Consider the following 17966-nt stretch of genomic DNA (forward strand, 5'->3'; position numbering starts at 1 on the left):
AAAATACGTTATTTTTATTAATTATTATTAAAATGTTTTGAAATTATAAAGATTTAAATAGATTTAAGTTTCTAAAAATTAAGCTAAATATCTCATGCATATAAAATCTTCACAAATGCTATTATGCATGAATAGCTCCCTCACAGATGTAGCACAAAATACCTTATTTTTTAATATTGGAATGATTAAGAATGCATTAAATTAAATTTTTTTATTTTGAAATATTTTAAAACTGTAATGTTTGTGTATAAAACTTCTAGAAGAATAAAAGTAAACACTTCTCCAAAGCAAACAAACGCTATTATGTGCTATATCGCTCCTACACAGACGTAACAACACCGCTCAACCATCTTTGTTGTTTTGTATAGCGTCTGTTTGTGGTGAAAAGTGATTAACTCTTGTCGAAATGGCTATTAATCCTCGTAAGGACGGTGGACCAAATGCAAAGTATTACGAGTCAACCGAGACTGTGTCGCAATTTGAAAATGTTAAAACATGGCTCATGAAGAACGCGAAAAAGGTTAGTGTTTAAAGAGAGGGTTTTCGCTTTTGCCGCGGAGGAAACGTCAAAGCATTATACCGGCAGCCTAAGCTTATTTTAATCATATAGGAATAGATAAGTTATCCATTTTGTATTTAACTAGACTCAAAATACTAAAACATGACCGGGTGATACAATGTTAGTTTTTTTCTTCGTTTTCGTTTATTCCCAGCCGGACTGCTGGGATCACCCACCAATTCCAACCAGAGTACCATAAATCATTGGGAAATCTTTACCTGCTTACCAGCACTAGTAAACGTCAAATCTTGATGTATTACTTTTTAAAACTTGGACCCCACCTACTAACTAGCATATTCGGGGTGTATATATAACGGCCACCTGTATGTATTATTATGTCTAACTTCGTCTAACGCCCCCCGTTAGGTAAGTAGGTAAGGACACGGATTGTAGGTTAGGTTAGGGGGGAAAATTTAGGTTAGTTGATGTCCATATTTGATGAACTTGTGAGGAACTGGCCGTTGATATACAAAGGCTCCTTTAGGTGAGATTGAGTAACTAGTATAGTAGTGTTAGTTGTAAAATTACAGTTTCAACCAAACTCTGATATCCAATATGAAGATTTATCTTTTTTAGCTTTAATAGTGGCTATTCAATGTATTTAACCTTTTTTCTACTGTAAATAAGCCATTCTACCTTTATGGACCCCCTTCAGAAAATACAGTAAGATAATAACCCCCCCTCTTCCTGACAGACACAGGTGGGAACCTGGGACTTAGAGTGTGCAAGGACAGGACAAGCCATGATTATTTAACACTTTCGAGATTTGTAAAAGGCCACAGAAACTAACAAACCCACCTAATCTAACCTAGTAGTTCCCAGGTTACAGACCTAGGCTGGGGCAAGCCATCCAGTGCCCCCTTCCCAGGTCACAAACTTAAAGTAATTCACAAATAAATCCTTACCAGAATTGCACTTGGGACACTTAACACTCTTTGGTATTATTATTGTTATTATTTGCTAAGCTACAAGCCTAGCTGGAAAAGCAGGCTGCTGTAAGGGAAAATATGCCAGTGAGGAAAGGAACCAAAACGGAAAAAAAATATAAGAACAGTAACAACATTAAGATAAATATTTCTTATATAAACTATAAAACTTTAACAAAACAAGAGGAAGATAAATTAGATAGAATAGTGTGCCAGAGTGTACCCTCAAGCAAGAGAACTCTAACCTAAGACAATGGAAGACCATGGTACAGAGGCCATGTCTCCTGGAATAGCTGCTTACCATAGCTAAAGTCTCTCTTCAATCCTTGCCAAGAGAAAAGTAGCCACTGAGCAATTACAGTGCAGTAGTTAACCACTTGGGTGATGAAGAATTGTTTGGTAATCTCAGTGTTGTCTGGTGTAAGAGGACAGAGGAGAATGTGTAAAGAATATGCCAGACTATTTGGTGTATGAGTAGGCAAAGAGAAAGTGAACTGTAACCAGATAGAAGGATCCATTATAGTACTATTTGGCCTGTCAAAAGACCACATAACTCTCTAGTGGTAATATCTCGATGGATGGCTGACGCCTTGACCAACTTATTACCTCCACTGAATGTTCATGCTGAAACCAATTTACCACTTCTGGAGTTCCATGGTAATATCCATGAAACCGGGCAATAACGTCAGAATATGAAAATGAACAACTACTGCATGTCTGCACAACAAAATCCATGACATTCATCTGACAACCACTGTTTTTAGAAGGACGTATAAATTCTAAAATCGCTGTTAATTGGATAATCTTGAACCAAAACAACCAATTAGGTTTCAGCATTTTTACTTTATCTACACATCATAACTAGAAACAAAGGACGATCAGACATTTTTACCCACAATGCGTTAATAATATAAAATATTACCTGGATAAAAACTAACATGGCAGAGTAAGTGCATCCTTGGGATAACAGTTAAGAACAATATTCATTGGCAAACATTTCTGTAACCTTTAGTTTGCAGAAGATCCGAGTAACATTTTTGTTGAAACTGTATTATTACCCTGTCAGCGAAAGTGGTGCGACTGTTTTTTTTTATTGTACTGGACAAGCGTTGTTCTCATTTTGCCATGATATTAAATCTTACAGTATATTTTACATTGTAAATGTGTGCACCATTTAAGAAAAATATGGTTACTTATGTAGAATTGTAATGAAAGATATTAGATCCTTAATTAAATATTTCATGCTAAAATAATATTTCACAGCAACTGTAACTCCAGTGAGCCTAGTCATGGAACAATCAGTCGGCATAGAGTGAAACTGAGAAAGAGGGTGACGCCATAGTGAAAAATAAAATATAGGCTAAGCAGAGTACAGTATAATTATAAAAGTAAGTGTATCGGGGATATAATTTACAAGTTATTCCTTTTTTTGCTTTTGGTGTTTTGTTAGGATCATGATTTTGATGCTTGTAATATAAATTATTTTTACACGTCATTGGTTAGGCTATAGTCAAGACTATATTCGTCTAGTCTCTCAAGGGGTTTCTTCAGGCTATAGTCAAGACTATATTCGTCTAGTCGCCCAAGGGGTTTCTTCAGTTTGAGAAAAGATTATTTAGGTGGACAGTTATTTTTGCTCCTAGATATATAACTAATTCTACATACCTTTTAATTTTTTTACTTTAACATTAGGAATGGAAGTCTATAATCAAGTCTGATATCAGCCTCACTAAGTTGTGCAAATTCTGCAAAATGACAACAGCAAAATATATTTTTAAATATTTAACTTAGCCGGTGAATATATAATAGCTGCAACTCTGCGGCTCGACAGAAAACACACTCAAAAAACTCGCGAGCGATCGCTATGAAGGTTGCGGGTGTGCCCACCAGCGCCAACTGTCGGCCAGATACCACTCTTGTATGTAAACAAAACCTTCAATTCTTCTCTGTCGACGTTGACGACAAGACGTATTCATACTCGCTGTAGAACCTGGAGTTTTCTTAACATATTTGGTGAAGTACTTCATTTTGGTTTGAGCTTTCGCAGTACAGGTGTTTTATCTTCAACTTAAATCTTGAACTCGTTTTTGGATAGATTTAATTTTTGATGACTTTGGATTGTTTTTTGGACTTTCCTTGACTTTTAAATGGCCGACCCTTCCCTCAGTACGGAAGTGTGTTTAGGCTTTTAGCAATTATCTTATCACGTTATAAATTAATTATAGATTTTCCTCTATATATTTTATATCTCAACCGCTTCGATTAGCTTTCCATTTATAATAAACATCAAAATAAATTTTAATGATTTGTTTATATGCGACCTTTCCTGAGAGTAGGCGGTCCTAACTTGGAAACCGAAGTTAAACAACGTTGAGCCCTTTCAATCGTAAATAGCTTTTACAGAGCTAATGATTTAAAACTTATTAAATGAATATTTTTTTAATAGATATTTTATGAAAGATTTTCTTTGAATAGTCTTCGTACTGTTTCAAAGATGAACTAACGTTTAGTTTATTTATACTACGCAGTTTGCGCTCTATCGTTACGATAGAGAGAGAGAGAGTATCACGGTTTCACTTTGCAGAAAGAGTAAATCGATTCTGACGTTTTGTTCATTCTTCTTTCAAAGCTTAAATGTTTTAAATTCTATTTTAAAGGAACTTTTTAATTGAAAAACCTTTCAGTTTTTTCCTTTGGTCAAATAACCTGTTTTTTTGACGAAACGTAAGTGGGCTCTTCTCTTAGGTGCGAAATCGAGAGAGAGAGAGAAATAGAGACGGAGGGAGAGAGAGGAGAGAAAACGTTCCGATCTTTATCTCGTCCCAAGCGGGTAACGTTGTTCTCGAGTTACTCTCGTCCCTAGTCTCTGTACGGGGAGAAAGGATAAAACGTTTTTAGTTTTTTATTCTCGTCCCAAGGCAATGTACGGTGAGAGATTGAAAACGTAGTTTTGAATGAACTAGTGTTTAGTCTCTTCCCCAGCCACTGATTTTTTTATCTTAAAATATGTTTACTGTTTTTTGCTGGTATTAATGTGCTTACATTATACGACTGATTTCGCAATTACAACCTTTTGATGAGGGTAGAATTGCGTGCTTCAGGTAGAAATCAGTTTTATTCATACCTAATGTGAATTGTTAAAAAATTCGATTTCAGTGAAATAAGTGCAAAACAGAAAATCGTAGTGATAAAGTGATATTGCGCAAAGTGTATCAGTGTTGCGACCGAGGGTTCGTCTGTTCGTGCCTGTCGTTCGCCTAGTCCGGGACCTCTTGCAAGCTCCCAAGCCCAGGGGAGAAGTAATGTCGTACGACTTATGGGTTCGAGAGGCCTTGATCAGCGAACAGACGTTCCCTCTATGGTATCGGGTGTATCTTACCAAGATCACCCCTACCATAAGGCGAGAGAGACGATTTTCTCCTCGTCATCCGAAGGCTTTTCGCATAAGAAACCGTGGAACAAGGTTTCGAGGCCCTTTAAGCGAAAGTCAGTCCTTTCATGACAGGTCCAGCGTCCTGGTTTTAACCATTAGGACAGCTCTGACCCTATGCAGTCATCGGAAGACTGCTCGCCGCCTAACAAAAGCGTAACACAGACTCCGAGAGTCTTTTTGTAGGCAAGGTTTTGCGGTCACAGACGTTAACCTCGTCTCTTACCGCAACCATTCCCGTTGATCCTAAATGGGTTGTACGGCAAGACATGCAGAATAAGCTTGCCTCCCTTATGGAAGACTATTCTGCCGATAAGTCCGTTGAGCCTAGCCGTTTATCTCATCGAGATCCTGGCCTTCAGCCACCCTAACGTTCCTTTGTGCGTCCTGTTGACGTTGGCGTAGCCAAGTCACGTCAGTCAGGTTGTTTAGAACTTCACTCGATGCAGTCTCGTGTGGATTTTCAGCCACATTTGGACGTTAGGCCACTTGCTGATGCTCCTGTTGACGTTCAGGACGTTCGCTAACAATCGGAGTTGACTTGTTTTGACGCTGAGCGTCAACCTCCGCATTCTAGAGTTGTTTTGACTGCTCTGTCTAGGCGGTCAAAGCAGTCTCGAGTGGACGCTGTGCGTCCTCACGCACCTGTTGTTGTTGACAGTTCACAGACTGTCAAGCAGTTACATGACGTTGCGTCCTGGTCCGCTACTAATGCACCAGTGCGTGTGGACTCTGCTTGTAAAGCATTGCCACCACGCTAGGTCTCTCCCTTGCTTGAGACTCTGCTATTGTCGGACAAGGTTCCTTCAGATGAGGAAGTTGCTGTTCCCCCTCCTACTGATATTCCCTTGAGGACTCTGTCAGACGGAGAGGAGCCTAAAGCTGCTTATCCCTCTATGGACTTTAAATAAATCATGCTGATTTTTAAGGATCTTTGTCCGGATCTTTTTGTAACTGCTGCTCCTCGTTCGCCTAAACGTCAGAGCTTACACTAGGCCTAGCTACTTCGAAGCCGTTGTTTTATAAGCTAGTGCTCTCTCGCTCTTCTAAGAGAGCTTTACGTTTGCTAGGCGACTGGTTTTTCACCAGGAGGAGTTTGGGGGAGACAGCCTTTGCTTTCCCTTCTTTTAAACTGGCTTATAGAGCGAGAGTCTGATATGACACGAGAGAAGTTCTCGGCTTGGGAGTTCCTGCCTCTGCCCAGATAGACTTCTCAAACCTCATAGACTCTCCCTGGCGCCTGGCCATGAGACGCTCCAAGATTTTACAGGTTGACTTCACAGCTATTTTCGAATTTTGAAGTTTTGCTGTACAATTATGTCATGCATAAACAAGGCTTTCAGGGATGGCTCCAATGATCTGACAGCCACGTTCTCTGCAGGAACAAGTCCCTCAGGGATGGCTCCAATGATTTGGCAGCCATGTTCACTGCAGGAGTACGTAAGAGGCAAGTGCGCTCAATGTGTTCATTGTCAAGACAAACTTCACGATGAAGTCTTCCAGGCTGTCTTGACAGCATTTATGGAAGGCGACTGGATGGTCTCTCTCGACCTTCAGGAGGCATACTTCCACATTCCTATACACCCGGATTCCCAACCGTTTCTGATGTTTGTTTACAGGAATGTGGGGTACCAGTTTCGAGCCCTGTGCTTTGGCCTCAGTCCTGCGCCTCTCGTGTTTACGAGGCTCATGAGGAATGTGGCAAAATCCCTCCATCTAATGGGGATCCGAGCCTCCCTGTACTTGGACGTCTGGCCTCTCAGAGCATCGTCCAGTCTTCGCTGTCTGCAGGATCTACATTGGACGTTAAGTCTGGCCAGGGAGTTGGGACTTTTGGTCAACCTAAAAGTCCCAACTGATCCCATCCCAGATTATTCTATATTTGGGGATGGAGATTCGCAGTCAAGCCCTGCTCGAAGTCCAACTAATGCTGAAACGAAACGTTTATTCAGTCAGGAGTTGGAACAGTCTCGTAGGGACTCTCTCATCCCTGGAGCAGTTTGTCTCACTAGGGAGACTACACCTTCTGCCTCTCCGGTTCCATCTAGCCTCTCACTGGAACTAGGACAAGACATTAGAGACGGTATCATTCCCAGTCTCCGAACCAGTTAAGGCATGCCTGAAATGGTGGGACAGCAATATCAGTCTGAGAGAGGGACTATCCCTAGCAGTCAAGAACCCAAACCACGTGTTGTCCTCAGACGCGTCGGATTTGGGTTGGGGTGCGACCCTGGACGGTCGGGAATGCTCAAGTCTGTGGACCTCAAGTCAGAAGAGCATGCACATCAACGGCAAGGAGCTATTAGCAGTCCACTTGGCCTTGATGATATTAGAAAGCTTCTTCGAAACTTAGTGGTAGAGGCAACTCAGACAACACCACAACTTTGGCGTACATCTCCAAGCAAGGAGGCACACACTCCTTCACGCTGCTCGAGATCGCAAGGGACCTTCTCTTATGGTCAAGAATTCGAGGCATCTCCCTGTTGACGAGATTCATCCAGGGGGACTTGAACGTCTTGGCAGACTGTCTCAGTCGGAGAGGTCAGGTGATACCCACGGAATGGACCCTCCACAAGGACGTGGGCAAGAGTCTTTGGGCTACTTGGGGTCAACCCACCATAGACCTGAATGTTATTCAGACACTTTAAAACAAGGAAAGCTGAACACATGATTATGCTTTACAGAACTTTTGTACGTAGTACACTCGAGTACTGCAATGTGATATGGTACCCACACTACCAAAAGGATATTGCGCAAATAGAGAGTGTACAAAGGTCCTATACTGCTAGAATAGAAGAAGTTAAGGACCTTGACTACTGGGAAAGACTGAAATTTTTAAAACTATACAGTCTAGAAAGGAGAAGAGAACGCTACATGATAATACAAGCATGGAAGCAAATAGAAGGAATTACTGAAAACATCATGGAGCTAAAAATATCAGAAAGAGCAAGCCGAGGTAGATTAATAGTGCCAAAAAATATACCAGGTAAACTAAGAAAGGCGCACAGGACATTAATCCACTACGCACCAGCATCGATAAGGCAGCGACTATTTAATGTGCTGCCAGCTCATCTAAGAAACATATCAAGAGTGAGCGTAGAAGTGTTTAAAAATAAGCTCGATAAATACCTAAGATGCATCCCAGACCATCCAAGACTGGAAGATGCAAAATACACCGGAAGATGCATTAGCAACTCTCTGGTGGATATACGAGGTGCCTCACACTGAGGGACCTGGGGGAACCCAAACAAAAAATAAGGCAATAAGGCCTCCTCGTTGACCAAAAGGTTACCAATCTATTGCTCTCCAGTCCTAGATACAGAAGCAATCTACATAGACGCGTTTCTACTGGATTGGTCTTTTCTGGACTTATATGCATTCCCACCATTCAAGATAGTCAACAAGGTACTGCAGAAGTTCGCCTCTCACGAAGGGACAAGGTTGACGTTGGTTGCTACCCTCTGGCCCGCGAGAGAGTGGTGCACCGAGGTACTTCAATGGCTGGTAGACTTTCCAAGAAGTCTTCCTCTAACGGTAGATCTGTTACGTCAGCCCCACGTAAAGAATGTCCATCAAGCCTCCCCGCTCTTCGTCTGACTTCCTTCAGACTATCGAAAGACTCTCAAGAGCTAGAGGCTTTTCGAAGGAGGCAGCCAGTGCGATTGCAAGAGCTAGGAGAGCTTCTACCATTAGAGTATACCAGTCGAAGTGGGAAGTCTTTCGAGACTGGTGCAAGTCAGCATCTGTGTCCTCGTCCAGTACCTCTGTAGCCCAAATTGCAGTTTTCTTTTACATCTGAGAAAGGTTCACTCCCTTTCAGCTCCCACGATTAAGGGCTACAGGAGCATGTTGGCTTCGGTCTTTCGACATAGAGGCTTAGATCTTTCCAACAATAAAGATCTCCAAGATCTCCTTAAGTCTTTCGAGACCTCTAAGGAACGTCGTTTGGCAACTCCTGGATGGAACTTAGACGGGTCCTAAGGTTCCTCATGTCAGACAGGTTTGAGCCATTACATTCAGCCTCCCTGAAGGATCTCACCCTCAAGACACTTTTCCTAGTGTGCTTGGCTTCGGCTAAAAGGGTCAGTGAACTTCATGCCTTTAGTAAGAACATCGGCTTTTCTACAGAAAAAAGCCACTTGTTCACTTCAACTTGGTTTCCTGGCCAAAATTGAACTGCCTTCTCGTCCTTGGCCTAAATCTTTTGATATTCCTTGCTTATCAGAGATCGTAGGCAACGAACTGGAAAGAGTATTATGTCCTGTTAGAGCTCTTAAGTTCGATTTAGCTCGTACTAAGTCATTACGAGGGAAATCTGAGGCATTATGGTGCTCAGTTAAGAAACCTTCATTGCCTATGTCAAAGAATGCTTTGTCATATTTTATCAGATTTTTTTAATACGAGAAGCTCATTCTCACTTGAATGAGAAAGACCGATGTTTGCTTAAGGTTAAGACGCACGAAGTTAGAGATATAGCAACCTCCGTGGCCTTCAAGCAAAATAAATCTCTGCAAAGTATTATGGACACGACTTTTTGGAGAAGCAAGTCAGTGTTCGCGTCATTTTACTTAAAAGATGTCCAGACTCTTTACGAGGACTGCTACACACTGGGTCCATTCGTTGCAGCGAGTGCAGTAGTGGGTGAGGGTTCTACCACTACACTTCCCTAATTCCAATATCCTTTTAATCTGTCTCTTGAAATGTTTTTAATATTGTTTTATGGGTTGTTCGGAAGGCTAAGAAGCCTTTCGCATCCTGGTTGATTTGGCGGGTGGTCAAAGTCATTTCTTGAGAGCGCCCAGATTAGGGGTTTGATGAGGTCCTGTTGTATGGGTTGCAACCCTTGATACTTCAGCTCCTGGGAGTCTTTCAGCATCCTAAGAGGATCGCTGGGCTCCGTGAGGAAGACAGACTTACAAGGCAGAGTAATCGTCTAAGTCAACTTCCTTACCAGGTACCTATTTATTTTGGTTTTGTTATATTGATAACTGTCAAAATGAAAAAACTCTTAGCTTATACGCTGTAAACATAATTAACTCTGGTCTCTACCCACCTCCTTGGGTGTGAATCAGCTATTATATATTCACCGGCTAAGTTAAATATTTAAAAATGATATTTTAATTATAAAATAAATTTTTGAATATACTTACCCGGTGAATATATAAATTAAATGACCCTCCCTTCCTCCCCAATAGAGACGCAGCGGGACGAGAAGAATTGAAGGTTTTGTTTACATACAAGAGTGGTATCTGGCCGACAGTTGGCGCTGGTGGGCACACCCGCAACCTTCATAGCGATCGCTCGCGAGTTTTTTGAGTGTGTTTTCTGTCGAGCCGCAGAGTTGCAGCTATTATATATTCACCGGGTAAGTATATTCAAAAATTTATTTTATAATTAAAATATCATTTTAGATGATAAATAATAATCTTATGGCTCTGGAGTTTAGGTCTATTCTATTGGCTTTATAACATAAGTAGGGCCTAGGCTATATGTCAGAAAGCAAGAGTATGAATTTACATCAAATCTGTAGTATGTGTGTTAGTTCCCCCCCCCCCTGGGTTATCTCCAACCACGGCAGATGACTGGACATTCGTGAGTGACACCTCCCATTTGGTGTCTGTTTGGTGAGACCTTGGATCTCTAAAATGTTGCTCACTTTAGATATTCTACTATGGTAGCTAGATAGTGAAAGTTGATAAATATTTGTCTTAATTTTTACCAAAATTAAATTTTTTAAAAAGATCTAGATGATATTTTGATGAGATATTTTGCATTGATACTGTACTGTAAAACAATGCTTAGGGAACTGTCTCTCTTATTGAGTGACATTCCAAAGTGATTTGTCGTTGTAATTAGCGTCATCAGAAATGTGAAGAAAGTAAGAGTTGCCAGTTAAGTAAATATGCAGAAAACCACTTTCTAAATTCAGCACATGGAACAGTTGAAGAAGGATTGGACTAGATTGGTAATAGGAAATTAGGTGACCAAAAGTATGCTGATGACGCTGTCCTTATTAGCAGAACACAGGATTTGCAATATTTGCTTACCAAATTCCATGAAATATCACAGGAGGTTGGGCTCAAGTTAATGGAAGAAAGACGGTGATGATGAGAACGGAATATGCAATGTAAGATGAAATGTCATTGGAAGGAGAAAGGATTAATAAGGTAGAATCATTTATTTAGGAACTATGATCTCTAATACAGGGTCTTTAGAATTTGAGTTTAAGGAAAAATAGAAAAAAGCAAATCAGACAATGGCTAGGTTTAATAAAATTTGGAAATCATATTGCTTGAAATTACATATAAAATTCAGGCTATATATAAGTTTACTGAGGTTGTTGTTACTGTATGGACATAAGTCGTGATATGACAATGAAACATTGTTATCTAACAGATTTTGTAGATTTGAGAAAAAGCCCTCAGAAGAATATTGGGAGTTGAATGGCAGGACAGGATTAAAAATAAAACTATAAGAGAGATTACTCGACTGCCATATGTGGATGAGATCATGGTAAGGGGTAGATGGAGATAGTTTGGGCATGCTCTTCGCACTCCCCAAAAGAGTTTAGTTCACTAAATGTTTGAGTGGTCTCCACAAGGCACTAGGAGAGTTGGAAGACCCAGGCATACATGGCTGAGTACCTAGAAGCGTGAAATAGGAGATGATGAATGGAGAAGTTTTGAACTAATAGTTCAAGATAGAGATGACTGGCCAAGTTTAACTCAGGCCCTTTGCATTAAATAGTTGTGGGAGGAGATGATAATGAAAATGTATTGATAATATATCAATTATTGATAATTTCTTTTACAGTATGTGGCAGCAGATCCTCCAAACAACAAAGGGTTGGCTCAGCTTGTTGTTCAACTTTTGCAGTTTATGGAAGATAACTTTGGTCCTAAAGTCACCAAGGCTCCCATGACCAAATTACCTGTAAGTTCAATTTTATTGTTTTAGTGTAATTTTTTTTCCAAAGGGAGCTTTTTAATATTAAGTATAAACACTAATTGTTCCAACACGGAGTACTTACCTCGAACTACTTTCTTAGCAGTATCTGGGATCTCCTCCCAACCGACCAGAATTTTGTGTAGTTTACCCTATCTCCGTTTTCTATGCGGGGGAACCTCTGGCAGAGGGATATGCGCCATGAGGCGACCCGGGGTCAGAGAGCGTGCCCGCTCAGGTCTCGACCTCCAATAAGTTTTCTGGTCGCGACGTGATTACACGCCGCGCTCTCTTCACCCAGTGCGACCCTTTGTGTCTCACGCGGTACCCACGTGGTCCCCTCGTGTTCAAAGCTTACCCTATCCTACCTTTCCCTCTGTGTTCCTGTGTCGATTGGTGCTTTTGTGTTGCGTTATGGAGCATCCCTGCCGTTGGCCTGGGCCTATGGCCGGTAAGTCTAGTGGGCCCTTTCTTTCCAAGCCGGAAGTCGATCCCCACTCTGTGTTCGTCATGTAGGGGCAGTGTGTGTTCCCCTACAGCCACATGTCCAGAGTGCGAGTTCTGGAACGAAATTCAGTGGGTGCGCTACGGCACTAAGAAGAAGGCGACCAAGAGATCGCCGAAGAAGTCCAGCTTTGCCTTGCCCTTAGCGTCGCCCGATGCCTCTTCGGAGAGGGGTTCTCTGCCGCCTTTCCCCTACCCAGAGTAGGGGACAAGGTAAGTCCGTTGCGGGGAAGCGGCCCATTGCTCTTCCCCAGGAGTCTGTGATGTCTGTTGGTGGGGATGTTGTGTCGCTTCAGGCAATTGGGGGGCCTGAGGGAGGGACGGGAGTGTGTTCGGGAGACGAGGTCCTGGTGCCAGCGGGGCCCGTCTCTACCGACGATCCGATGTGGGGGGAAGCCCGCTACGGCCTCTTCCCCTGCATCCTGGATCTGTGTTTCAGGTACGTCAGGGACCGGGGGAGACGCTGAGAAGGAAGATTCGCCAAGTTCAGACCCCCTCGCATGGGCGCCTCCGAGGACGCCCTTCAGGTCGCCCATTAGACTGGAGGAGGAGTTCGACACCTGGTTCGCCTGCAAGAAGGTGCCTCACTCTCCCCCGGCGCCGTCAGCAACGCTCCCGCCCGTCTTTCTTCAACCTTCTTCGTCAGCGGACCGGCACGAAGCTCCACCAGCAACTCGACACGCTTCGGACGACTCGGCAGATTCGCGTTCCTACCAGTCATCGGTCTCCTCTTTCAGGTCAGACTCCTTCTCCTCAGAGGACGAAGGACAGAGGGACTCGAGGAGGAGACGGGAGAGGTCCCGCAGGAAGAGGTCCCGTTCCCGATCACGCTACGCCAGGAGACGTTCCAGATCACCCAGGAGGAAGCGCAAGAGGAGCCGTTCGTCGAAAGGCGAATGGGTGCGGGTCACCATCCCCCGTAGCCACCTCCTAGGAGCTTCAGCAGCCCCGAGTACCTCTGGCTGGCTCCCTAGAACTCCTTCACCACCCTTGCGACACGGCTCTTCCAGCAGACCCGATCTCCGATGGAGGTCGTCGCACCAAGGCTCGAGTGACAAGCATAAGTCCGCAAAGGTTCCGGCTTCATCCTCCCAGCGGAGAGAGCCACCCCTTCGGCCTGGCAGCTTTGTCCCGGCCTTCGGCCCTTCGACAACCTCCCCGGAACATCAGAACCAGCCAGCTGGCACGGGGAAGCCCGCAGTTCCATGGAACTCGCAGGAGGGAGTGGACCCATGACGGCTACTCCCATCCCAGCGGAACCGCCCATTCAGCGAGTCGACCCGCCAATGGCTCGGCACGTGAGGAAGGTGCCTCCCCCTCACACGGACCCCTCCGTCTTCGACGTGGAGGCTCAGGCGGAGGACCAGATAGCCGAAGGCCTCATAGAGGGGGGAGAATGCTCGACGGACGAGGTCTCCGTCTATAGGAAGGTCTTAGCCCTCATCAGGCGGCATCATAGGTTAGATGAGCCGAAACCCTCGGCAGAACAAGCCTGGCTCTCGGGACTTAGCAGGCTAGTGGATAGTCCGGTGCAGCAGAAGCCTTCGCTGGCTCTTCCCCTGGCGAGGGACGTTAGGCTGGGTATGGACCACATAGATAGGTTCATAGCCAGCCAGGCGGACACCACTAGGAATCAGAGCGCCTCCAAACTCCTCCATGGTCTGAAAACGCAGAAACGGTTTTATCTCCCGGAGGGGCGTCGCGGAGGTCCCTGTACGGTTGAGCCAGCGATTGCTATCCTGAACCAGGGAGCGGCTGAGGATAGGGCATCCTCCGCTCCAGTGCGTTTTTCCCCGACGGAGACCTCCATGATGGAGGATATGGCCCGCGATCTTGTGTATGTGTCTTCATGGTTGGACTGGTGGGCCTGCACGTTGGTGGGCTTTCAGGCATCTCACGACCTCTCCGTCCCCGAGAATCAGTCCTTGCTGAGGGAACTGATTAGTTTCGGGGGGGAAAGCGCTCAAGTTCCTCTCATACCAGTCCCTCTCCCAAGCAGCCAACTGGGTCCTGCGGAAGAGGGACACCATTCTGAGCAAACTGGTTAGAAGACTGCCCGACCGAAAGGTGAGAGCCTTGAGGAGTTTACCTCTGTGGGGTGAGTCGGTGTTCCCCCTGAAGGAAGTAGAGGAGACTATGGAGAAGGTCAGGAAGCTTAAGGAAGCGGGAGACTCCAGACCCCACCTGCAAGCCGACCAGCCCACAGGAGATCCTCTTCAGATGTCCCTCACCCACCCCGCGCTTCGCCTGTTCAGCCTAGAAGAGACTCCCCGTCGGTGTCTTGGCATCAGCCCTCGCAGCCCTCCCGTAGGGGTACTTCAGCCCCACCGTCAAACTTCAGGTCTTCCTATTCTAACTCCAGGAGAGGGCGTTCCAGCCGCGCCTCTAGAAGGCGATAGGAAGGGAGGCCCCCTACTCCTGCCGAAGCCTCAGGTAGGGGGATGCCTCAAACACTCTTGGCAAGCTTGGCGGGACCACGGAGCGGACCCGTGGACCGTAGCAGTACTGAAAGAAGGGTACAGGTTGCCCTTCCTAGCGGAACCACCCCCTCTGATCCCGGACCAACAGACAGAGTGGTTGGCGCCCAAGGACCCCTTGAGAAGAACTACATTGCAGGAGGAAGTATCGGCCATGCTATCCAACGGGGCGGTAGAACCAGTCAGTAATCCAGGACCGGGGTTCTACAGCAAACTCTTCCTGGTGGAGGAAGCGACAGGAGGTTGGAGACGGGTCATAGATCTTTCGGCCCTCAACAAGTTCGTGTGCAAGACCGACTTCAAGATGGACACCCCGAAGTCGGTCTTGGCGGTCTTGAGAGAATAGGACTACCTGATGTCCATAGATCTCAAAGATGCCTACTTCCAAATTCCTGTCCACGCCTCCAGTAGGAAGTTCCTAAGGGTGAAATGGGGTACCCAGACGTTACAATTCAGAACCCTCTGCTTCGGACTGTCGACAGATCCTCAGGTCTTCACGAGGGTCTTCGCAACAGTCTCAGCCTGGGCACACGAACAGGGCATCCGCCTGATTTGGTACCTAGACGACTGGTTGTTGCTTTCAGCCTCAGAGGGAGAACTGAGGGAGCAAGGGGCGAAGTTTCTGCGGTTCTGCAGTGTCTTGGGTATCACCATCAACCTGGAGAAATCACAGCTGATACCCTCCACCAGGATGACCTACCTAGGGATGGTTCTGGACTCCCGGTTGGCGCAAGCCTTCCCCTCCTCGGAGAGGCTAGACAACCTAGATCAGATTCTCCTGCCCTTCCTAGCGAACCAGCCTAGGAGAGCCAAGGACTGGCAAAGATTGATAGGCCACCTAGTGTCATTGGAGAAGTTGGTCCACCAGGGGAGGCTCAAACTCAGGGGCATTCAATGGAACCTGAAGGAGCTCTGGAACCAGGGGGACTTCCCGCACAAGATAGTCCCGGTGTCCCTGGAGACGAAGGAAGTTCTGAAGTGGTGGCACGACAGGGCAAACATCCTCAAAGGAATGCCCCTCGCAGTCGACCCTTCGGAGATGCTGCGGTTCACGGACGCATCCAAGGAGGGTTGGGGAGCCCATCTTCTCGACAAGTCAGCGAAAGGAAAATGGGACTTCAGGGAGAGGAATCGTCACATAAACGTGCTAGAACTGATGGCTGTGCAAAGGGCATGCCGAGAATTCGTCCATCTACTCCGGGGGAACACCGTAGTTCTGATGTGCGACAACGCCACGGTGGTGGCCTACGTGAAAAAGCAGGGAGGACTGTAGTCGAAGGAGCAGTGCAGTCTCGCAATGGAATTCCTGGAATATGCGGAGGAGGAACAGATCAAGATCACTGCCAGGTTCATTCCGGGAAAGAAGAACGTCCTAGCCGACGGCCTCAGCAGGGTGGGTCAAGTAGTAGGGTCGGAATGGTCCCTACACCCCGGAGTGGCCCGGACCATCATCCTGAAGTGAGGCTCTCCAGTAATAGACCTTTTCGCCACGAGGCTAAACGCACAGCTCCCCGTGTTTTGTTCTCCTGTGTCAGATCTGACAGCAGCCTTCGAGGACGCCTTTCAACATCCGTGGGACAATCTCTACGTATACGCCTTTCCCCCCTTCGGGATGCTCAGACAAGTTCTCAACAGAGTGAGGTGGGCGAACAACCTGTGGATGACTTTGGTAGCGCCCTGGTGGCCGGAGAGAGAATGGTTCGCGGACCTAAAGGAACTGGCGCGCCTTCCACCTTGGCCCCTTCCGGACGCCCCAGACCTCCTCCGGCAACCTCACTTCCAAAGGTTGCACGAAAACCCTCGGTCCCTCCGCCTTCACGCGTGGAGGTTATCGAGCGTTTCTTGAGGAGGGAAGGATATTCGTCGAAGACCGCAACAAGGATGTCAGGTTATCTAAGACTGTCCTCGGTCGCGGTATACCAAGTAAAGTGGGCTACCTTTACGAAATGGTGCACCTTGAAGAACATCAGGCCGTTATCGGCCTCCATTCATGAGATAGCCGACTTCCTGGTCTATCCGAGGGACGAAGTGGGCACATCCATACCAGCCATCAAAGGAGTCCGAGAGGTATTGGGCCAAGTCTTCCTACTGAAGGGTATCGACCTAGGAGCCTCCAGACATATCTCGATGCTCATCAAGAGCTTCGAGCAGTCGTGTTCCCCCCAGGCCATTAGGGTGCCCCAGTGGGGTGTGGCTAGAGTGTTGAAAGTGCTTTCAGAGCCTCCCTTCAAACCCCTCAAGGATATCCTGGACAAGGAGCTCACCCTCAAGACGGTCTTCCTGTTAGCCCTTGCGTCGGCGAAGAGAGTGAGTGAGATCCATGGGCTGTCATACGAGGTCTCACACTCGCAGGGGTGGCGAGAAGCAACTTTCAGGTTCTTACCTAACTTCGTAGCCAAGACCCAGAACCCAGCTGTTTGGGACCCTAGGTTTGAAGAGTTCACAGTGCCAGCAATTCCGCGTTCGGACAACCCGAGGGACTTGCTACTGTGCCTGGTCAGAGCGGTACGTAAGTACCTAGAGAGAACTGCCAGACTTCGACCTGGGATTAAGAGTCTGTTCGTCTCCTCAGGACTAGTGAAGAAGCCAGTCTCCAAGAACACGATCTTCTTCTGGCTACGGCAGGTTATCATGAGAGCCTATGGCAGTTCGGGGGTCTCCCTTCCGGGAAAACCGAGACCCCATGACATTAGGGGCCTGAGCACTTCCTTGGCCTTCGAGAGAAACATGGCAGTGGGCCAGATCCTAAGGGCAGGCACTTGGTCAAGGCAGTCCACCTTTATGGCTCACTACTCATCTCTCTGATCATTGACTTCCAGTCTTGCCAATTGCTGACGATCTCCGATTGCTAGCATGCCGATCGCCGATTTCGTGTCAATAACCAGTCATTAGCTTTCTGATCACTAGATCGCCGATGGGCAGCTCATCTTTCTTCGATCATCGACCTCATCTCTAGTAGCGATCGAGCACTGATTATCAATGGCTCACCGATCACCAACTGAAGATCATTAAACCATTCTGCTGTCCCTCAGGGCTCTCCAAGCCGATCACCAACTCATTAATCGCCAACCTTCCTTGGCTGACTGCCCAGACAGCCTTCGTCTGCCTGCCCAGACAGCCTTCGT

General features: G+C 46.1%; 1 protein-coding gene across 2 annotated transcripts in view; it reads left to right on the plus strand.

Moving 5' to 3' along the window:
- Positions 1–315: 315 nt before the first annotated feature.
- Positions 316–17966, plus strand: part of mor (SWI/SNF- related protein mor) — a 126030-nt gene continuing 108379 nt past the window's right edge. For both annotated transcript variants that reach the window (XM_068360677.1, XM_068360678.1), the window contains exons 1-2: positions 316–520; positions 11729–11848. In XM_068360677.1, the coding sequence (XP_068216778.1) occupies positions 407–520; positions 11729–11848 (234 nt within the window). In that variant the 5' untranslated portion in view covers positions 316–406. The remainder of the gene's footprint in view (positions 521–11728; positions 11849–17966) is intronic.

Source organism: Palaemon carinicauda, chromosome 37 (genome assembly GCF_036898095.1).
Source record: "Palaemon carinicauda isolate YSFRI2023 chromosome 37, ASM3689809v2, whole genome shotgun sequence".
Lineage (NCBI taxonomy): Eukaryota > Metazoa > Arthropoda > Malacostraca > Decapoda > Palaemonidae > Palaemon > Palaemon carinicauda.